Source organism: Folsomia candida, unplaced genomic scaffold (genome assembly GCF_002217175.1).
Source record: "Folsomia candida strain VU population unplaced genomic scaffold, ASM221717v1 Fcan01_Sc011, whole genome shotgun sequence".
Lineage (NCBI taxonomy): Eukaryota > Metazoa > Arthropoda > Collembola > Entomobryomorpha > Isotomidae > Folsomia > Folsomia candida.
Window position 1 is genome coordinate 4,569,923 of NW_019091203.1, and position 24,686 is coordinate 4,594,608.

Sequence of the window (24,686 nt, forward strand, 5' to 3'; positions counted from 1 at the left end):
TGATGGGAACGATAATTTGATTTCTTGTCTCATTTTCATACATTTTCTCGTGCATTTATTACAATTAAATGCACATATCTCTGGACCAATTGTTAATATTTATTAAATTAGATTGGTCTATCCCGGGTAGAGTAGCTTTAAGTTTTGCTTTAAAATGAAAGAAACTTATTGACAATATTGTGAACTAGCGAATAAGCCCGTCTCCCGCCAGGCGAGAGCTTGAGCTTAATTGGTTTCCATGAAAAGTGAGTAGGATTGTGCATAATTCCACCGAATTATTATTTTTTTATTGTATCTACACTATTAGCTGGAAATATCTGTTGGCCATGAATGTAAATGTTACGCAATGGCAGCTTAAGTGGTTTCCATTAAATGAATAAACAAATATTTCTCGGAAGTGTTGGAGCATTTTGTTACCTGCCAATGCCACTATAATTTTAATTTCTCTTTTGAGTATTTTTTGTTTACATTGGAAATCTGCAATATTAATATTATGTGCAAAAGGCTTGTTTCTACGACAACGAAACAATAATTTTATTGTTTTGTCCAAATAAATTAACATTAATCTATCATTTGGCGACTGGATGGTGTGGAACTCCTTCAACTGAATTTGACAGACCACGACTATCGAAATTTCATGTGAAATACAGCGACAACAAAAAACAAATTATTTAAGATAAACACAAGACCAACATCCTTAAAGAAATAACCAAATTAGGAACAATAACTTACCAAAATAACTATTACGCGGCGCTACATTTGCCATGCAATAGTTTACGGAAACATATTCCGTCATAAACCAAAATTTAAAGCCGACCGCGCGGGTAAAACCCAACGGGATGAAGCCTTTGTCTCCAGCTTTCCGGATAAATGCGGAGATACTAGTACAAAAATCAATAAACTACTAAATCAATAAAAGTCATAACTCCATAATATTTCAATTGGTTAAAAAATAAATATTCTTTCAAATATAATCGTACCCTTTGGACAAGACAAGATCTGCAGAAAAAACGAAAGTAATATACGTTTTGCTCCTATATTAAGTATATAAGTATGTTTTCAATTTAGCTTCGATGTGGGAAATTATATGTATGAAATTATCCTGACGTACATAAATTTAATCATGTATAAATCTCTACACATAAAGTATACAATATTCGTAGAATGTTGAGACCGACACAAGCGTTACATGTTAGAGTGATGAGCTTCGAATTTTGCCGGGTGAAAGTTCGGGGTATGAAGAACTGTACTAGCCAAATCAGCCCTACTGAACAACTAGTCAACATCATGCTCACCATCAGCGACGGAACTTTTATACTCGCCATACATATAAACACATTAATCGTTTACTACCAGAACCAGACCGGAACCATGCATAGAAATTTTTATATTTTTGAAGCATTGCGTGTGGAACATTTAGGTAAGCGTGCGTACAAAATAAAAAGTGCGCAGCAAGCTTTAGATGAAGATATTGGACGAAATGTGTAATTTTCTTGTACATACACGACTCGGCATAAATACACATAAAAGAATTGTTTAATTAAAATCGATTCCATATTAGTTATGTAGGTGTGCCAAGACTTCAGTGACTATGTTGGAATATATGGCTTGAGGCATCCTTTTTCTTCTAGTGAAAAGTCACAAACTTCGTTTCTCCTGTTCCAGGAGAACGAACACGAAAAACGTGACAACCAGAAAACAAAATTCTGCGACATCCGCCCTTCTGAAATATCTTAATTTCAACAAGGTTCCCTCAATGTGAAAATAGTATTTTCTGGAAATCCCCGAAATACATATGTGCAATTTTCGTATGACTTGTTAAAATTTACATATGTCTGATTATGCGTCAAATTAGAAGTTTAGTCGAACATGGATAACATGATGCAAAATATTGACCCACGCCGATCTTACAGGTCGGTGGGGTCATTGGTTTTAAATGTTCGGTAAGAGGATACAAAATTATCCATTACGCGACGTTACATTTACCAGGTATATAATAGGGTGCGGAAAAATATTTAGAAACAAGTCTAAGTATGTACAAATTTCATTAATTAAAACATAAAGTCACTTGTCTGCAACTTTCAAACTACAAAAAAATGTTCCCAATAGGTCTCTTACATATCTGACACAAAACTCAAATAATATGGGAACTCATCTTTAAAAAAAAGGTGGATTATTAAAATTATGCGAGTTTTTTTTCAGGATGCGTTCCATCAAAACATTGAAATAACATCTAAAAAATTACTTAGCAAGGATATCGACCGTTTACTACCCATTTACGCTATAGTTTATCTGGGCTCCGACTGTTGACACATGTAAATATGTGGAGTTTGGAAGATGAAAAAGACGTATGGATAATTCAAATTCTTGTCCTTAATTTACCGAGCAACATAAGGAATAAATATATTTGAAGATGAATCTCACTTGACGATTATATTTTGTTTCGATTTTAGATTATGACCAAATCACTTTGTATTCTGAGTACACTCTTAGAAATTGGGTTACGATTATAACCAAAAAGTAAACGTATGTGACTCTACCGCCGTGGTTATAAATTTGTCATCGAGTGCTTACAATTGTCACTGACTAATTATAAAGTTTAATCGACTTGGTATTAAATTATCACCAGAGCTAGTAAATTTATAACCTGTTGGTGACAAATGTACAACCACGGCGGTTGAGTCAAATACGTTTACATTTTGGTTATAATCGCAACTCCATTTCTAAGAGTGTAGGTAACTAATCAAGCAACAATGAAACAGTTGAAAATAGATAAAAAAACACGAACATGACGAAGAATGCAAGCACGAAGAATGCAAACTTCTGGGGACGTACGGGGCAAATGCATGAATATTGTTACTTATTGTTGTGTATTTATTACAATTAAATACACAGCTATTGACCAATTGTACTGGCTTAGATTAGTCCCTCCTCGGTAGAGTTGCTTTCAAAATGAAAGTATGTGTGTACCTACGAGGAGTATTATGAAAAAATAAAAAAATATTGGCCGGATGTGTTGACTAGCATGCCATAAGTGGGCATAGGTAAATCACCAAAGCGACAAGTTCGATACGAAGAATGTGCCCGTCAAACTCATTAATAAGGATATCACCAAGTATTAATCACAGCTATGAAGTAACCAGGTTTTAAATCCAGTCGAACCATAAAATATAGCCAAGTCTTACATATGTATGTATGTACCAGGATGGAAATAGTAAATTTGAAATTATAGGCCCGTCTTAAACTAAATCCCCCATTATAAATCGAATCCTAAACCAGAAGCGACATTGGGAAATATGGATATTCCAGTTACCTCTATTCTATAAAATACGTATTTGTCACCATAACCATAATGCAAAAATCTTTTGAAGAAAAACAAATAGAAAAACAATAATGCCAGCTAAGAAGACTATCGCTATTCAGCAGCATCCTTTGAAACCTCACATGTTTCAACAATTGGTCAGAATAAAGTTTTATTGGTTCAGCAATAATTAAGGCCAGTTACAATTTATACCACAAAATTATGCATAACCATGAAAGGGGAAGGTATGTACATTACATAAAGACAATTTGGCTGCAGGAGAACGCGTGGTTTACTCCAATGGATGAACTATTCCCACTGGTAAGTTAAAGATAAGCCTGAACTAAAACTACTTCAAACACATTGTGAACTTCTGTGAAATATTTAATTACACAAGTTTTGCGTTAGATATTCGTTATTCGTGAACAATACAATTATTATGCAACTTGGCAGGAAGAGTGATCAGTGACAAACTGCAACGCCAAATTAGGACCCCCCAGTAAGTTTTTACTAAACAAGTGTGTCAATTTAAGACTAATTACAATTTCTATGTTATACTAGCAGGAGGGAAGAATCTATCAACTTAAAAAAAGTGAGCTCTTGTTATTGTAAATTAAAATACTACGAGCGGCCTGTAAAATTCGCATATGTAAATCTGCATTTCAAAAATATCTGCATGAATTGTCGCACGGATTTCGCAACCAGCGTAAACTCCATCATTGTCAACTTCGCAAATCTGCACGACACTACTGGCCAGCAGCAGCAGCATGATGTCATTCGTACATTTTATTCTCCTCTGGCCAGATAGTGTCAAATAATGGACTGGCTGGTGTGAGGTTGATCTTTCAACTCTCTCACCACCGCATGGGAGGGTGACGACAATACAACGACAGTGTACAAAGTATGCAAGAAACCCATGTATGTATGTATATAATAATTAGGTTAAGATTTAGACTTTGTTAAGAAAAGCGGAGCAGAAAATGGTTGGGAAAATGAGGGGAAGAGATTTATGGAGATTATTACGTTCTGGACAGCGAAAGAGGAAAGAAATGAAGGGAAGCAAATCGTCACGTTTACCAACCACCAAAAATTGAGTTATTTGCGCATTGCCTTATTTTAAATCGGCAAATTTATTTGATTGATTGATTACTTACACATAAATCTGCATAATTCACACACAATAAATCACACATACACAACTGCATGCCTGGCCTATTCTCACAATACGTACAATTTCTTGCCAAATCGTCTACAATTATTATTAACTAGTGCTCATAACTTCGGCATCTCATAGTAAGCCGACTTCTAGTTCAGCAAGCTTTGGCAGGCAATGACAATTGCAAATTGTTATTGGAAATTGTTGATGATAAAGACTACAGCTACTTTGCAACATTGGAACACAAATGATTAGATGGAGATGAAATTGACCCATACTTGAGTGCAGAATTACATCTTGTTTGCATTGTCAATGCCGTCATTGTCCACTCGACAAGCACTATATATTAAGGAAAATACACACACGTTGGCCGAGAACTTATTTAGATAATTATTCAGTTTTCGGAGAAATTGTTTGCTAATTTCATTCGTAAAATTTGCTAAGTGCAGATTATCTATTCTTGTTCGCCACCACCATTACCAAAAGGTTCATGTGCGTATATGTGCGAACATATCATCGAATACGAAGAACACACGGCTATCACCCAATTCCACTCAAAATACAACCACGGCGTCCATGAACCTAGCAATACCACACAAAACTTCCACTGGACAATCTAATTTGATCCCCTCTGGAAACCCAGGGGTGTATTTATGTACGCCGGACTTTAGAAAAATTGGACTGGGAAACTGGGAAATTATTGGCGGGGTTGGAATAATTGTTGGGCCATATCTACCATTGAAATGTTTTAAATGTTTCGACTACTGTTGTAGTCGAAACGAGTCACGTGGAAGTGAAGAAAGTGGGCGTACTCCTGTTTGTGATACATTCAAATTTGCAAAACATCTCAAGGGAGGAGATTATTCCGTCAATCCTTAGCCAAGAAAACCTAAATCACTACGAAGACAAATAGAGCGATGTATGGAATCATATTTCCCGCCCGTTCATCAATGCGGCAATATTATCTTAACTACTATTGAATTTTTCTGTATTTTTCTGAGAAACACAAATACGCATATTTGCAAGCAAAACTGTGGAAAGTCACAAAAAATAATACCACCTTGAAACATTTCCACCTACCCAATTATACGCAATTGTTAGATCCTTATTAAATCCTTATTAAATCAACATATCCGATAAGTACCACTAATCGGTACTGGTTTGGTTGGCACCTAGAAAACTATGTCAATATATCTACAATATCAGGACCAGACAAATATATATTTAGTTCGTTGGTGCATCTTTTTGAGTGACCTGTGCTATGTCTATTAATAAACAATTCTTGAAAAAAAATAATGCGATTTCTTTGCCCAAATAAATTAGTTTACATTTGACACCACAAATTATGTAAAGTGCGGTAATTCCGAGTGACATAATGGAGAAGAATTACATACTAATAAACCTGACTTTCAACTACGAATTGCCGCAATGCTTCTTCAAAACATATTTTACAACTGGGATATGTGCTGGACCACAGTCTACTAATTTTGAATTACTCTTCTCTAGTCACTGACTAAGTTTTTGATTATGATATTAAGATTCTGTGATTCATTAATTAATTGAGTGGTTCCGAATTTCATGCAGATTAACCTAACATATCACGACCGGCGAAATTCTTGACGTTAAAAGAATAAATTTCGAAAATTTCAAAAACCGAATAATTCATATATAAACGTCCATTACGTTGCGCTACATTTGCCATGCAATAGGTTTGGGGAAAAAGTCCGTAGTAAATCTAAAGCCCACCTGCTTAAAAAATCGCGGCATAAAACCATTTGTCTATAATTATCATTATTACGAAAAAAACTATATTTAAGATAATTCTCTCATTAGACGAACGTACATATATATGTACTTATGTGTGTATGTATGTAATGCTACTGATATAAATTTATAGATGTTTTTTTTATAAGTCACACTGTTGGAAAATTGAAAGATAAATTCGTGAGAATGAAAATCCAATTTTTGGATCTCTATTGTACTTTGAAATTTGTTTCGATGTGGGAATTTATGAGTTAATGTATGGAATTTATATGAAATTGCATAAATGAAATTACGCATAAATCTATGTTCATATGTACACCGTGTATGATGTACGCATATATTTAGAAGGTGGAATATGACTCCGCTGTTAATCACAAGATAGAGATCTCAGCCGAGAGATTATTAATGACTTCGTCACCAACAAACAAACCATTAATACGTTGGGGTTAGCTATGTTCTTTTTGAAAAATTATTTTTGATTTGATTTACGATTTATGATTCGACCGCCAACAAGTTGCAACTGCGAAATTTAACTTCGTCTGTGACCTACTCCGGACAAAGCCTGTTCCGGATTAGGCTATCCATATATGGCCGCGACCACGTTGTAGTACGTCGGTTAATCAGCCAGCCATACATGCCTTTATGCCCAACCAAGCATCCATTTTAAACCGGCAACCAGCCCGCCAGCCAGCAACCACGTCTCGTTATCTTTATCCCTAGTGCTAGAACTTCCAAAAAACATGAAAAAGTGCACTATTTTTCATGCATTAATTATCGCCATGGAAAATCTAATAAAATTTCCATGGTTACTAATTTATTTCATATAGTTGCAATGGAAAAATAAAATTTCCATAGTTACTGATTTAAAAAAAATTTTTACACTTAAAAAACCATGGAAACGCACTACAATTTCCATAGATAGATAACTCAATCAAAACACAAAAAATCAATACCCCACTTTCGCCTCTCGCACTCACCACTTTCTACGACTTTCTCATGGGTTCCATATAAATCATTTCGTGTTCGTATTTTGGTTAACCTCAGTGGTCATGTCTACGACTGGTGCTGACAAAATATATTTTCCAACTTGGGTTTCCCCTTCAGCGATACCAGAAGTAAACCTACACCAGCAGACTGTCCGGCAGCACGTTTTATTTAAATGTAGGGGATTGTTTGATTAGAAAGAAAGGTATATCTTGTAGTCCTTCTAATTGATGAGAAAAGTATCGGGGGTAAAGAAACGTTGATAAGGGGGGGCTGGGTGACTAGGCTGGCTGACTGTCATATATCTATTTGGTTATTATTGTGTGTTTATTACAATTAAATACACATCTCTTGACTAAAAATAGGAATTTAGATTGGTCCATCCTCGTTAGAGTTGCTTTTAGTTTGCCTAAAAATGAAAGTATCTCAAGGACAATATTATGGATAATTTTTTTTAATGCTTGAATATTTCATGGGTGGCCATGAAATGTTAAACTCAAACTCATTAAGACGGATATCACCAAGTATTAATCACGGATAAGTAGTAGCGAATCGTTTATGTATGTATATCCAGTCAAACCAAGGCTTTTATATATAAGGTTGGAATTACGTGTCTCTCTCTCGCTCTGCAACTGGATCCTCTTCCATCTGGGTCGCGGGTGTGCCAGGGCTAGTAAAGTGTGTCCCAAGGCCATTTCGCCATGTGAGCCTCGTCCACTCACACCCCCCACCTGCGTGCCTGGTAACACCCCCTGCCACACCCGTCCCAGCAACGACAAGCTGAGCCATCAGGCGAAGACGGATCTCGCCGGACTCAGTGCACGGGAGGATCTACGCCAGGAGGACTTCCCCAGGTAGGTCATTGTTTGATATGTCGGGGTGGTGACCATGGGGGGTGGTTGGTGGAAGAGTGGGAGCGGGGTCGTGCATGGCGGTGGGCAGCGTAGTCGGGGCTACGGGGGTCCCATGACCCGGTTGTGCTGTAAGGGATGAAGGGGCAAGTGGGTAGTGTCGATCGGCCCCGGCTGAGGCCATATGGGGACACTTAGCCCGAGCCCGAAAGGGCGCTAGGGTATTTTGTGGTCCGTGGACGCCCCGCCCAACAACCTTCATTCGTCTTGCTTCCGCCTTCACGGTGCCGTCCTCATTTTGATATCACCACTCTCCCGTGAGATCTACCTATGATCTCTATCACTCATTTGTCCTGCCTGGGTGTCTCTGTAGTCAGAGCCGAATGGACCTCTGGGCCACATTCCCAGAGGTGATAGTGGTTTTCCTAGCTCTCCATCCTAGCTAGGTTTTCTCACTATTTCTCTGACTACTCTCTACATTACATTTACGATTACATTCACATTTACATATCTAACTCTGTAATATTTAATGTTGATGAGGGCTGCTGGCCATATATCAATAAATACTATACTATATAAGGTTGGAATTAGTTGGAAATATGCATTAACTTTGGAACTAATTTCCCGCTATGGTTCGAATCCTAACATAGAAGCGAAATCAGTACAGATTTATTATGCTAGTTGCCTTTATTCTACAATTTTTGGCATCATAGTTCAAAAGTGTTTTGAAGAAAAACAAGTTTAAAAACACTGAGGTTAAAGAACAATCGCTATTAATCCGATGTGTTGGTGGTGTAAATCTTAGCAAGCTTACATGTTACTAAACTGGTTGGAATGATGATTTGTTTTTTGGCAGATCAACAATTAAGGTAATATAACTATGACAAGGGAAGATATGTACATTATGAAAAGACAATTTGGCCGCAGGAGAAAGTGTGGTTTAGTCCAATGGATGAACTATTCCCTATGGTGAAAACAAGCCTAAACTTACAGTGTTTCAAACAGATAATGTGCTTCTATGATACATAAAATTATGAGATTTAAAAACAAGATATGCACCATTAGTCTGTTTTGATTTAGATTGCGCAATATGAAAAACTAATCTACAGAAATTGGAAATTTAGCCATCATTTTATTATCTGCCGACGAGTGGATATTTTTATTCTTATGGTGGATTTAATTATCGTCACTGTAAATTTAGTTTCTGTGTGTTTTTTCTCTGCATTTAAAGGTTGATGGAAAAATAGTTTGATTTCTTTTTCCAAATAAGTCAACACACATCGTTCGATGACTGGAAGATTTCTAAAGTCTGGCAGACTTTCGAAATTTCATGAGAAATATGACCATAAAGTATAAACAACATAATAATTTGCAAAATTGTCCAGTACACAACTCTACATTCGCTATGTACTTAATAGTTTATGGAAAATATCCCTCAACAAATTAAACTTTAAAGCTTATCAGGTAACAGATAACAGTATACATAAACCATTTGTCTGAAATTATCTAAATTTCAGTAATACTTGTTTCCAACGCTTCACTTATCATACAAAAAACAGGAAACATTGTGTCTCATTTTCATATGTATGTCGTATAAAAAGATAAGAATTCAATAAAGTAGATTAAAATGATAATAAGTTTTTTTTTTCATACTTGAAAAAAATTGAATAAGCGTCATAAACTAAAAATCGTAAACCAACGAGAAGTCAATTTACGAGAGGGGTAACGAAACAATCTGTATTAAAGATAACTAATCGAACAACAATGCAAGATTGAACACTTGAAATAAACTTGGCTTATTTGCCCTCTAATGAATAGACTATCGACATCTTAAGGATACTTCTATTCATTTACTCGTGCATTGATTACAATTAAATGCACTCTGGACCACTTGTAAATATTAAATTAGATTGGCCTTTCCCGGATAGAGTAGCTTTAAGTTTTGCTTCAAAACGAAGGTAACTCACGGACAATATTGTGAATGAATAAAAACATATTGCCAACAGTCCTACATCGCATGGTGCACTTCTTTGATATATTTAATTAATTATCAGATTTAAGAATAAGCTACTAATGGTATATTTTTAATTAGGTCGCTATTAAGCTACATAAATGGGAAATACATACATTGAAATTTCGCCAGGATTATGCTACCTGCAAATGCCCGGATTCTCTAGGTATATATTCCCGGTAGTACTCCGGTTTGGAGTTAGCCAACGCCACTATAACTTTACTTCAGTTTTGTATTTTTTTTGTTTGCATTGGAAATCTGCAATGTTAATATTATGTACGAAAGGTTTGTTTTTATGACAACGAAAACAATAATTTGATTTTTGCACTACTAAATTAACGTTAAACTATCTTTTGGCGATTGGATGGTTTTGGAACACCTGCAACTGAATTTGGCAGATCATGACTATTGAAATTTCATGTGAAATACGACGGTAACAAAAAAACAAATTTTTAAGATAAACACAAAACAAACATCCGTAAAAAAATCAAATAAAAAATAATAATTTACCAAAATAACCATTACGCGGCGCTACATTTGCCATGCAATAGTTTAGGGGAACATATTCCGTCCCATATCAAACTTTAAGCCCAACTGGTTGGGTTTAAAGGTTGCAACCGGGTAAAACATAACGGCATTTGTCTCCAGCTTTCCCGAGAGAAAGTAATCTTCTCAATTTGTTGGAAATTCCAACGCGTCTTATTAGACACCAAATGAAGCAGTGCCTCCTCTTTATAGATCTTATTAAAAGATCGAAATTCGAGAAACTACTTAATAAGTTTCATAAACTAAACAACAAAAATAAGAGAGCAGTCAATTCAACATTCTGTATGCGTAGCTAAATAATCTATGTACGTATAGGACTGTGCATAAATTATGTTGCACAAAATACCGGTTTTTCAGTCCGAAGTCTCATGTATTTCACCATGTCAACAATACGTACACATAACTTTACCGTCCTACTCCTCACGGCCTACGACATAATTTATGGACCTCCCCCATGTCATAAACCCTACTTCTGTAGTAATTTAAGTAGTGCAAAATCCTTAACGCTGCAATTGCTAAAAGCAACCAAATTCTCTTTCCGCGATTTTTCTGAGAATTTAGCAATATTTCTAACCCTACTGTAAAAATGAGTAAATAATCGTAATTCTAAATACACTAATTAATTAGTTTAAATAATAATGCACCCACCACAAAGTGAGTATTATGGAAATAAAAATTGGGGTGCTACATTTATAAATACATACATAGCTATTTAAGTTTAGCTGTGATGACGAAGTAATTAATTAGATAACCTTAATTTTTTTAGTAGGGATGATTTGTCATTGAGTTCTGATGTCGGGGGCCCTTCAAGAGGTTAGATTTCGTTTGATTTGAATCGTCAATTTGTGAGCCAGAGTCTTTATGAACATGAGATCCATGGACTGTAACCTGCAATTAAAATATACTTATTAAAAGTATGCATATACCGTAAAACCTCTATTTATAGCCGGGGCTAAAATCCAAAACTGGGGGTCACGGACCCGGCTACAATTAGAGACCGGCTATAATTAGAGACCCGGCTAAATTTTGCTCGGCCCAAAATTTTAGATGTTACAAAATTATGCTGACCCAATTTGAGTTTTCTTATTTAGCAAGATATGCTATCAATAACCCATTCACTTTAAATCTACATCTTTAAACGAGGTTTACCAGTTTTTGTTAATTTTCTATCATGATTATATCCATGATTAACTTGAAATTAATAGGTAAAAATTGGTAGGTCAACTTATTCGTTGATTGGCATAATGTGCAACATTTTTCTTGAATGGGCTATCAACGGGGACGCAGCGGACAAAACAGGTCATAATAATATACCCGGCTATATTTGGAGACCGGCTATAATTAGAATAGGGCTATAAATAGAGGTTTTACGGTAAATTAATTCATACTTATGAAAATTTATGTCCATATCTAACGTCAACCAGGTAAATTAAAAAAACTTAACATATTAAGTAAATTTCCAACAATGGAATATTTATTGTGAGATCCTTATTTTTATTTTTTGTGCGCTGCAAAGTTTACAGATTTTAAGTTAAAAAAATAGCAAATACATATAAACCTTAATTCTTAAATATTTATGTATTGTTTTTCATCTTTTGTAATACAACTCCAACCTTGCATAAATTTTTGCACTCACCTGTTCAATTTCCAATACATATTTTAGAGAATGATTCCGCATTGTACAACTCAAAAATGTACGCTCCGACGAGAACAAAGGAAACACGAGAATCCTGAAATGGATAAAATTTTATTTGTAAATTTGGCTCCGTTAAAATGTTAAAAGTATGTTTAATTTTTATTATATTTTTTTCTTTTTTTTATAGTTTCGCCATGTTATCGCTAAATTAAATATTTCTTACAAAATTTAAAATTGTATATCGACCAAAATATTTTTCTTTTCGCGTGTGTAGTAACCTTACATTTTTTTAAAGTGACAAGATACATACATACCTATTTATATGCGGAATGTTTAAGGTTTAACATTAGCTAAATTTAGCTACAAAAATGCCTACGATTGTATTACAAAATTTCCCCAGAAAGTAAGTATGTATGTATGAATGTTTTCGTGGCCCCTAATAATGTCTCACAACTATTTTATGCATGAGCTGTGATGCAAAATAATTCGTTGACGTGAATACACCCGTTACTTTTGGGTATAATATGTACATTCCAATGTTACAGGATACATAAGTTTTGCATTCGGAAATACAGCTCGGGTAAAATTTTATACTAAATGTGTACTTAAGACTTACCTTTAACGAAATATGAAGCAAGGACAATAAAAAAATTAGCGGATGTAGAGGAATCGGCAGAACTGGATATTTAGCATATTTTCCCGATTGATAAACTATGTATGACGATAAATATTAAATGCAGCACTTGAATTTTGTAAATTTGTGTGTTTTTAATAGAATTAGATTTTAATTTTTACCGAAATTATATATTGTGGGTGTGAGAGACGGGACACGTAAAGCTATGGTCTATTGTTCTAGTTGACTGATCAGGAGTCGGACGAGTCAAGACTGGGAGAAAATTTGGAGTAGATGAATCTCAACGTTTTCTCCAGGGTAAATCTGACGTAGAGACGAAATAGTTTTCATGGAAACTAACGTATGCATGCGTCACTTGAGTCGTACAGGGCGTGTACCTATGTACATATACATATATGTAAGTATGTACGTTTGTTAGTATATGAGCGTAACTGATCCATCATTAGTTAAAGCGGTCCCTACTGTAGTAGCTTAAATATATTTCTCTCCCTCGAAACGAGATGAAAAGTATGCTTAACATTAACCCTATTATCATTTAACAATTTAACAAAATTATTTACAAAGAAAATAATACTAAACATTTAACATTTGCATGCTAGATATTACCATGAATATAGATTTTTGTTATTTGCGAGTTTAGCAACTGTGCACTTTTTATGCTATCGTTATACCTGTGCAGCTTCACTCAATTTACGTAAATTGAGGCTTCATTCACGATGAGGGAGTGAAGGAGAGTGAAGCTGAGTGAGGGAGTTGAAAACTTTGATCGAGTGAGTGAAGGTGAGTGAGGGAGGCTGAGACGAGAAATGAGTGGAATGAAGGGTGAAGGAGTGAAGGAGATGAAGGCTTCATCTTTTTCACTCCTTCATCTCCGGGAAGAAAGGGTGAAGGAATATAATTAGTTTACATACTAAAATCACTGTGGCAATATGAAAATAGTGAGTCTCAGGTCACCCCAGGAAATTCTCTCGTTGCCCCAGCCTCGTCTTACATTGTCCAGGCCAAGTCTCACATTACCCCAGCTCAGTCTCACATTGCCCCAGCCTAATCTCACATTGCCCCAGCCTAGTCTTACATTGCCCCACCAGATGGCGCCTAAGTATTTAATTATGATGACACGAGGCACTTAATTGAATGAAAGAAAGAGTGAGGAAAATAGCTGAGTGAGGGGAATGAGTGATGTGAGAGGAATGAGGGGGTGAAGGGAATGAAGGAGTGAGAATTGGATTTTTGAGTGAGTGAAGCCTCACTCAGCCTTCCTTCACATGAGTGAGGGGAGTGAAGGGAAACTTGACTCGAGTTGAAAATGAGTGAAGTTGAGTGAAGGCAAATTCACTTGCACAGGTATGGCTCTCGTACATATTTATGACAAATCTGTTCTTCAGTAATCCGAGTGAATCAGTGCTTCCAAAGTAATCCAAGGAAAGGACAGATTTCATCGACCAAAATCCATGCACACTTAGGAATAATATTACCCTGTTGAAAACATGTAAATTCAATCTCAATTGTATGTATACTAGCGTATAAGCCCGTCTCCCGCCGGGCAAGCGAAAATAAGAGCTGGAAATATCTGTCGGCAACGGATGTAAAAGATAAGTGGTGGAGTGACATTTCTGTGTGCTCGTGTCTGACTCCCACTCCACTTCCACTCCACTCTGCAGTGGAGTGACAAATTCTATGTACTCGTTTCTGACTAGAGATGTGCAGGGCCGGCATTTTTCATTGCCCGCCCTACCCTATACCCTACTTGGCCTCGCCCTGCCCTACCCTACCCTATAGGGTAGGGTAAAACTGAAACCCGGGCCTGCCCTACCCTAGAAAAATAAAGCCCGCCCTAGCCCTACCCTAGATTTTCTTTATCAATAAAAACCCTACCCTACCCTATAGGGCTTTGGGCCCAGGCCCTATTCATAATTGTTTATGTAAATCGTTTAAAGCAACTAATAATATTAATATATTATTAGTTCGCAATTATGATGATTAAAAAAAATTATAATGCCATTAAAACTTCAAAAATGGTCTAGTAATTTTGTAAATCAAACTTAATTTCGTTAACGTTTCCACCGGACAAAAATGAACTTCTTGGCTCTCGTACTCGTGTGGTTGAACAATTCTTATATTTATGGAATGTGACGCAAGAAATTTAAGTCTTTTTGCAACTTTCCAAATTTTGTGTCGCCACACCAGTAACAAATGTCAACATGGAGTAGTCAATCTCCATAGTATAATCAATTTTAAGTACTTGTAACACAAGTGAATTAATACAGCAGAAAGATGACAAGATTGTCCCACGTCTCATTTCTAATCGCCTGCTCGATGGTTGACTGCGTTATAGTAAAACGGAAAAGCCCTACCCTGCCCTACATCATATTGGTGTACATACAAAAAAGCCCGCCCGGCCCTACTTAGAAAAGCCCTACCCTACCCTGCCCTTAAAAATTCAGGGTAATAAAAGCCCGCCCGCCCAAAGCCCTATAGGGTAGGGCAGGGTAGGATTTTTTTAGGGTATACCCTACCCTATGCACATCTCTATTTCTGACTCCCACTTCCACTCCTCCCCGCCGAAGTGGAGTGACAAATTCCGAGTACTGCTGTCTGACTCCCACTCCACCCCGCAGTGGAGTGACAAACAATCATCCCAAAATAAACCATCAGACAACCTCTCCCAGATAAGCACCATCAGGCAACCACTCCCAGATAAGCACCATCAGACAACCACTCCCAGATAAGCACCATCAGACAACCACTCCCAGATAAGCACCATCAGACAACCACTCCCAGATAAGCACCATCAGACAACCACTCCCAGATAACTAACATCGGACCGTAATTTTTGAATTTTTAATTTGTTTTGAATTTTCGCGCCATTCGAAACTTAACTTTCTCCACTTTCACTTCCGTTGCGGAACATTTACTTTCACTTCCGTTGCCAACAGACATTTCCAGCTTATAATATAGATTAGACAAACTTAACTAAATCCAGCAGAAATTTTACTCCTGATGAAGTAAACATTACTCACTAATTTAGTGTAGTTTACTTAATGTAGAATTCAGAGTAGATTTACTTTTCCAAAGGGGTCTCATTATTTTTAAGAGTGTGAAGAATAATTAGGTAGCCACCTGCTACACTGCATGCATAAAATAAATCTGAACATAAATATGTGATCGGGGTCATTTACCATTTCAAAGAAAAGACCTCTCAAGGATTTTTCTTAAGATAACAAAATCCATGGAAAACAATTATATTTATTAAGCGGGGTGTAAATTATTATTATTGTCCTTCTATAGGAGGCATTTTCATATCTACAAAAGTTGAAAAATACCACAACCAAAGAGGAATGGACAAGAAAAATAGGCTGCGATCCCATTAAACTTACGACTCATTAAGTTGAGGCAGCATTTTAATTCTATGTAACCACTTCACGGTATCCTTTTTAAGGAACGAGACTAGATATGTATGTATGTATATATGTATTTACAAACCATACTTATTCTGCAGAGAAAATCCTACACTCTTAAAAATAATGGTGCCATTTTTGAAAAGAATGTACATATGTATGTAAATGCAAGCATTTTCCGAATTCTTTATGAGCTAAGCTATGTATACAAAATCCAGAGCAACGTTCACCTATTAAAGGGTTTATTCAGGATTTAGTATAAATATGTATGTAATTGGCTTTGACTAAAATTGGAGGTGAATTTGCTTTAGAAAAGAGTGACATAATTTTCAGGGGTGTATGTACATGTACATAAATATTTCAAGGACATGTTAGCTGCACTTGATCATTGACTTACTGAAATTTGACGTTGCTTTCCGTCGTAGTCTGACTCATTTCTCCATCCTACATATCTTAAATGCTACAAAAGTATGTATTTATATGTGTATACGTACATATGTACGTGCGTATCGAATCTCTTAAGACTCATATGTATGTATGTATGCAGCATTTTCTTTACAGTACACATACATAAATATGACTTGGATCTATATAAATGTCTAATTTCGTTCCTAAAAAAGGACAGCCAGGGCAGTGGTTGGAAAGAAAATGTTAGCTGAACTTATCCAGAAGCTGGTCATAAATTTTAACGGGACTACAACGTATTTTTCTTGTCGAAATGCGTCATTTGTCTTGGTTTATGACATTTTTCATGGAAAGTGTGAATATGAGATTGTTTGTTGTGAGAGGACAGTAAAAATTTACGCCCTTTGCACATGATATAGATAATTATTGTCATGGATTTTGGTAGATAGGAAAAATCTGTCGTCTCCTGGAAAAAGTGGCTGAGGGGATACATAGATAATTTATGTATGCAGATCATTTAAAAAATATACGGTCGGTACATACATACCTGCGTAAATGAAGTATAAACATAGATGTATGTACTCGTATTTTACGTGTCAGACATTTTTTTTAGAAATTGTTTTATCATAAATAACCTTTATTTTTGCAATGGTTTGGTCGAACACATTTTTTTCTAATTTTTATAAAAAAAGTTTTATCCAAAATAATTGTTTTTTTAATTTTTTTATTGAAATTTTTTTATTGAAATTTTTGTAATTGAAATTTTTTTATAATTTTTTCAATCAGTGTTTTTGTAGAAAATGATTACATTGTAGAAGTTTGTGTTCTTCATTTTTTAGAAGCGCAAGCGGCTTGATCGAAGATAATTTTTAAACTAATTTAATTTTTATAAATGGCTTGGCGGTAATTGTATTTTTATCTAATGTCGTTGAAATTTGTCGTGGTTAATAGTGACTAAATGATAGTAAAATAATGATGAAATAATGTACTGCAAAGACCAAGTTTAATAAAAGTTATAAATTCTTTTAACCGACATATACATACATACATATTACGTATGTATAAATAAAATTTTATTCTTCTGTTTTCTTCTTAACTAGCGTTTTCATTTTGCCATGTAACCAGTGAGTATTAAATATTATCATTTTAGTGTTTTTTTAGGTACAGTATGTAACAAATTTAATGCTACGATGACATAATTTTTATATCGACATGATCGCGTAAATTTTAAAATTTCAAACTCCGCACAAAAATCTCAAAAGTATATACGGATAATTTCCTCGTCGCCGATTTTTAATATCGCACAAAGGTCAAATGTCACCATTATTTTTGTGAACAAATTTGAGGCGTCGAAAAAAAAACTTCGTGGATAATTTTTTTGAACTTTCTAATATTTTTTATCGGATAGGACATGCGTTTTGAAGAAAAATGAGCTTTGGTCGGACCGTGTACGATTTTTTTGACGCCCACAGGAATTTTTCGCCAAGGACAGGTTGAAGGCCTAAAATCGCCACCGCGGCGAAAATTCGAAAACTGAAATATACGTTTGCATATTGAAAGTCCCGACATGCAAACGTGTATTTCAGTTTTCGAATTTTCGCCGCGATGGCGATTTTAGGCCTTCGACCTGTCCTTGGCGAAAAATTCCTGTGGGCGTCAAAAAAATCGTACACGGTCCGACCAAAGCTCATTTTTCTTCAAAACGCATGTCGTATCCGATAAAAAATATTAGAAAGTTCAAAAAAAATTATCCACGAAGTTTTTTTTTCGACGCCTCAAATTTGTTCACAAAAATAATGGCGACCTTTGACCTTTGTGCGATATTAAAGATCGACGACGAGGAAATTGTCCGTATATACTTTTGAGATTTTTGTGCAGAGTTTGAAATTTTAAAATTTACGCGTTCATGTCGATATAAAAATTTTGTCATCGTAGCATTAAATTTGTTACATACTGTACATACATATATGAAAAAATACATATGTAGGTTATGAAAATGTGTGCCTCACAGATTCAAATTGTTTCAAAGATATAAAAGTACTGCAAGTAAAAATTGTGGAATTTAAAAATATTTAGTGATATGATTTCAGATATGTAGTGCTTAAATTGGCCTAAGACCAATTTTTTAAAGAGTATTTTTTGGTATTCTGTGGAAAGCTGGATCCATGGTAAAAGGTGGATTTTTTTCGATATTCTTCTCCTCAAATTTTGGAATTTTCCCTATACCCATCAATGTTAAAAAGTGGATTTTTATGGCTTTCATCAAAAACGGAAAAACTGGAAACTGGGTTTAATAGGTTGCTATCAAATGTATGTAAAGAACATCGTACCGAAGGGAAATTTTATTTTTTAAAATCCGCAGTACGAAAGAGGATAAAAGTCTGACCAATTGCCATGTACATATCTATATGGATATATGGATCTTGTAGTTATACATAAGTATGTAAGTAGTACTGATGCACGTATTTATCTACATGAATTTTGGCTTCCTCGTCGCAAAGAGAGACAAAGATTATTGTGGTGGTGGTGGTGGGTACAAAAGAGTGGGAAAAAATCGAACCCGGTTGTTTATTATCACAACAAACTTTTCAAACGAATAAAAGTATATTTGTAAATAACAAAATTTTATCTCTTCTACATTATAATTAAAGTTTATAAAATGTCGAAAAGGAAAGTAGCCAAGTTGGATGCAGTGGTGCTAATAAAACGAGACGACAGAACTGAACGAGCCGTTGCTGCCGTTTTAAAACGAAAAACTTGTGCAATTTGTCACGAAATTTGTACCGATGTGAAAATTATGGATGAAAAGACAGGTCAAATTTTTGCGACGGAACTATCAAATTTTCTGAACAGTGAAGAAGGTAAAAGTTCTCGCTATTCGTGTAAAACTTGTTTCGACTCGTTGGAGAAAGTGGTCAGCTTAAAATCAACAATTTCCATTTTGGAGATGGAAATAGAGAAAATTTTAGATACTTTGAAAAACGTCATAGTTAATAGGAAACTGCAGCGGAAATCAGGTGATTAATTTAAGAATTTACGTGTAAAATTACATATTTGGATATCATTGAGGGTGAAATGTGAAGACAAATTTTGAGGGTGTGTCCGTTTCTGAAAATTTTATTTTGATGCATACAGAAATCATAAAAACTCGCATCATCACCCCAAGGTCAAGGTCAGAGGTCATCACCCAAGCCGCAGTAAAAGACGAGGAGTCCGATGAAGAAGAAGCAAATAGTCCAGAATTGACGAAATGGCTGCAAGTTAACTGTCTCGAATCCTCCTCTCCTGCCGAAAATGACGACATGATAAGTGACCAAGATGATGACATCTTTACGATAAAGGAGGAGGAACCATTTGTCGAAGTAGCCGACTCAGCACGTGAAGTTGCCACTGGACAAATTCGACTTTCAAGTAACTAATTAATTATTTTACTTAATTGAAATGATATGCCCTTACTTTTCGTTTTTTTATGTCGCCCAGGATTTGAGGGTAAACCCAGAGCCGAATCAACCGTTCAAATAATAATAGCAGATACGGAAATTGAAAATATTATCGAAGTACCTGCAGAAAAGATAAGCAGAAAATCACCCTCAATTTCCGGTCATGTCGACACATCACCTGGAAACGAATGTGACGAGCAATTAGACAATCACCCCCCAACGAAGAGGAAAAGTCGTGTCCTGGCTGACCAATTAATTCGTAAAACTTTCCACCAAAATGAACAAAGTGATGATGATGAGAAGGATGAAAGTAATTCATCCGGATCTGAAGAAAGTCAGGATTATGACATGATAAGTGATGTTAACGATGAGAATGACGCTGATTCTGACGATGACGAAGACTCGAGGTTTGTTAAATATTTTAAATTTTGCATGAAATTTAGCCCGACTAAAATTACCCTATAATTATGTATGTACGCTTAATCCACAGGTCGGAAATTTCTGACCAGAAAGGCAAGTCCAGTGGAGAAAGTAGGAAACCATTCGAGAGAAATTTCCAGTGTCAATTTTGTCCAAAGAAATATTGCTACAAACGTGATCTAAGGAAACATATAAAGTGGCTTCATTTCGACATGAAAAGGTTTTCTGTTAAGCCAAGCTCCACATAAAATTAATACGTATTAAAATAACTCCTTAATTATGTATTTATCCTCCACCACAGCTTGGACGAGAAAGAACGCCCGGGTGACGATGACGCAAGTAAACAGCGCTTCCAGTGTCAATTTTGCACAAGGAAATACTATCAAAAAAATGGTTTGAGAAGACACCTTAGAGAGCTTCATTCCGACGTTTGGAATCCAACTACTCACTGTGACGAATGCAGTGAAACATTTCAGGATATCGCTGCCTTAAGGGAGCATCGAGAAACGCATCGCAATAAGGATGAAGAAAAAGACAGGTCCGAATGAGCTTAATTGTATGTGAATTGCAAGAAAACGTATTTAAAATGGACAAATTTATTGAAACTTCGTAAAAAATGTTAAAACATGTTTGAGCTAGATCATAGTCTTTTTTTGATATTTTCGGACTTTTTGACGTTTAAAAGCAAAAAAATCTCTGGAAGTGAAGAAGTTTTTTTTAAATTTCGTAAAAATATCTTCGCATATTTTTAGATACGTGGTTCCTTTTGAAACATGTGGTAATGTTTTTGGGTGCCGAAATCTTCAAGAATCTCGTACAGTTCAAAATTCTAGATAAACATCGTATAAGATTAGATATCTCAAATCAGATTCTACATATTTTTAAATTCGGACAAACGATTACACACAAATTACCGAATTTGTACAAGTTTTCTTATATACTTACTCGATTTATGATGTACTTCCTACCCCCTAGCCCCTAACTTTCTATCCCCTAACCCCTACATAGTACTTCCTACCCCCTAAACCCCTAGCCCCTACTTTCTATCCCCTAAAACTCTATCCCCTACTTCCTAGCCCCTAAAACTCAATCCCCTACTTTTTATCCCTTAAACTCAAACTTTCTCACAATGCCCAAAATCTCTTAAAATTCCCCCCCCAAATTCTAGGCACCTGGGGCAAGGTGCGAAAATTTTGAAACTATATGGGGAAAGGTGAGATTCCCAGATTAAGGGGGTATCGTTCGTAGTTAGCGAGCGAAGCGAGCAGGTTAGGTTAGATCTACTAGGTACGCGGAAAGCGTGAACTGGTCAGCTAGCTCTCCTAGCTAGGACTCCTAAATAGGTGTCCTAGCTAGGACTGTTAACTAGGTGCCCTAGCTAGCTCTTCTAGCTAGGACTCCTAGCTAGTGGAGCTGGCTAGGAAAGCTACATAATAGTGTTAGTTAGGAAAGTTAGCTAATGGAGGTAGCGAGGAAGCCTAGCTAGGAGTGCTAGGAGTCTTAGCTAGGACAATTAAATATGGGCCTAGCTAGGACAATTAGTTAGGGTCCTAGCTAGGACACCTATTTAGGGTCCTAGCTGGGACACCTAGTTAGAGTCCTAGCTTGAACACCTTATTTAGGAGTCCTAGCTAGGAGAGCTAGCTGACCAGTTCACGCCTTCCGCGTACCTAGTAGATCTAACCTAACCTGCTGGCTTCGCTCGCTAACTACGAACAATAGCCCCATAAGCTAGAAATCTCACTTTGCCCCATGTAGTTTCAAAGTTTTCGTATCTTGCCCAGGTGCCCAGAATTTGATAAATTTGGGGTATTTTAAGAGATTTTGGGCATATTGACAAATTTGGGGCATTGTGAGAAATTTTGAGTTTAGGGGATAAAAAGTAGGGGATAGAGTTTTAGGGGCTAGGAAGTAGGGGATAGAGTTTTAGGGGATAGAAAGTAGGGGCTAGGGGTTTAGGGTGTAGGAAGTACTATGCAGGGGATAGGGATAGAAAGTTAGGGGATAGGGATAGAAAGTTAGGGGCTAGGGGGTAGGATACATCATACTCGATTTATGCATGAACTAATTCCACCATTTTTTAACAATTTTACAGATCGACAATCTGCGACGTTTGTGGCAAGCAACTGAAAACCTATCTGGGTTTAGTCTCTCACCGCGGTCAAGCACATCCAGATCCAGACACCAAGAAGAAGACCCGTCGTTCCCCTCCAACGGACACATTTCCATGCCCAATATGCAAATCAGGCTACACATCCTCCTCCCAAGCCCAGTTGGACCGACATGTCAAGCACGTCCATGAAAATCCTGGTCAATTTCAGTGTCCCAACTGCCCCCGAAAATTTAACTTTTCCTCCTATCTACGCGGACATCGAAGATACTGCAAGGGCCCTTCCGGTACGAGGCGGGATCTTCGAAGGGAGCGCCCCTTTCAATGCGACCTTTGCCTGAACACCTTCGTTGCCTACAATTCGCTACAAACGCACAAAAAACAAATCCACCCCACCGAACAAGTCATGAAATGTCCCCACTTTCCCGAATGCAAGAAGAAATTCACCTCCCAACGTGGTCTACAAGAACACGTGGACGAATTTCATGCAGAATTGTCGGAGCGAGATTTTTGCAAAATTTGTGACATCAAATTTCCCACTGTAAAAGAGAAGATTAAACACGTGCGAGTCACCCACGTGCTGATAAGGAGTGCCAATTGTACGGAATGTGACCGGGTATTTACCGGAGAAAATGCTGCCTATCTGCTTAAAGCTCACATGGTGGTACACACCAGGGAGAAGTCGTATTTATGTTCGAAGTGTGGGCAATCATTTTCGCAACAAACCGCACTAAAGGTGCATACGCGAATTGTCTGCAATCCGAATAAGGAAGAGGCCCAGAAAGCTAGGGAGATGCGGGCACAGAGACAAAAAGAGTATCGAGAGAGGCAGAGGAAGTGCTCGGTCAAGTGTAAAATTTGTAAAAAGTTGTTCATATCCGAGAAGAATTTGAAAGTGCATGTCGACACGGTGCATAATAAAAAGAAGGGAGTTTTAGAGAGTGATAGTAGCGAATCTGAATCAGAATAGGGAGCTGTAAATAATTAATATTTCAATATGTACCGATAAAATTGCAGAATTTAATGTGACTTGTGTATCCTAAAAGTAAAAAAAAACGAATGAAATTATTTTTTAGCAGAAAAAAGTTTTTAACATTTTAATTTAAGTATTACGCTACGTTGTATGTATATGGATGGAATAAAGCTGTCTTGAGTAATCGTAATCGGAATGAGTTGCTATAAGTAAAAGAAATATATTTACATTTTGCAAATTACAATTAGGTAAGACTGAAAGTATTTATTTTCAACTTTTTCTTTTGAAGACGATCAAAGTTTCTGAATGTCTTCTGATCCCCATAAACCACAAACATTTTGAAATGTTTTTACATATTGCTCCATGCATATAAGTATTTGTATTTATATATGTACAAAATGGAGACCAAATAATGCTCTAAATGTAATGATCTCCAAATAAATTCGTGTGTAAAAATTGGGAAGTGATTTTTCTAAGAAATTGGAGAACATATATATATGCAACTGCCAAGTTTTATACGGTATTACACATTTTCAGTTTCAAATAACTTTCTAAATTTACAATACATACATATATGAATTTCATAACTTCATACACGTGTTAAATATTTTTTCACCCATTGCTACACATACAGCCGGTATACAAAAGTATTGGTTATTTGCATATTTGTAATTTGGCCTATGTTCTGACCAATAATTATTAAGGGGTGAAAACCCCTTTATGGAAATGTCATGTTCGTCCGTCTGTCCATCTGTATCCACGATAACTTTAGAATGGTTTCGTATTTCTGCATGCGGTTTTCACCAACGTGTTTCTAATTTTTGGGGACGGGATGAGTTTGAAGATGGGCGTTGTAGGTCATAAGGTCACGGCGCCACGGGGATGACGCCAACGGCCAGTCGAATTTCTCGTTTCCACCGTTTTAGACGTATTTTTTGGCGGGGATTTCAGAAATCGCCTGATTTGGACGTGCGACGACTCAATTACCGTGTGGGAGGTGTCGAATCTCGAAAAAATTACTTGTCATGTGGGGTGTCTATTGAAAGCACACGATCAG

At 36.4% G+C, this 24,686-nt stretch overlaps 1 protein-coding gene across 1 annotated transcript; it reads left to right on the top strand.

The window, feature by feature from the left end:
• Positions 1-19,257: 19,257 nt before the first annotated feature.
• On the top strand, positions 19,258-23,875 carry LOC110854904 (zinc finger protein 62). The gene is made up of 6 exons (XM_022103334.2): positions 19,258-19,703; positions 19,822-20,097; positions 20,167-20,533; positions 20,617-20,766; positions 20,848-21,084; positions 22,642-23,875. The coding sequence occupies exons 1-6, from the start codon at positions 19,346-19,348 to the stop codon at positions 23,624-23,626; spliced, it is 2,373 nt and encodes a 790-aa protein (XP_021959026.1). The 5' UTR covers positions 19,258-19,345; the 3' UTR covers positions 23,627-23,875.
• The last annotated feature ends 811 nt before the right edge of the window (positions 23,876-24,686 follow it).

Bases quoted from the DNA above. Each gene is read 5' to 3' on its own strand.
- LOC110854904 (XM_022103334.2), top strand. From the start codon at position 19,346: ATGTCGAAAAGGAAAGTAGCCAAGTTGGATGCAGTGGTGCTAATAAAA. The intron at 19,704-19,821 runs GTGATTAATTTA...TGATGCATACAG, and splicing joins GAAACTGCAGCGGAAATCAG to AAATCATAAAAACTCGCATC. The intron at 20,767-20,847 runs GTTTTCTGTTAA...CCTCCACCACAG, and splicing joins CTTCATTTCGACATGAAAAG to CTTGGACGAGAAAGAACGCC.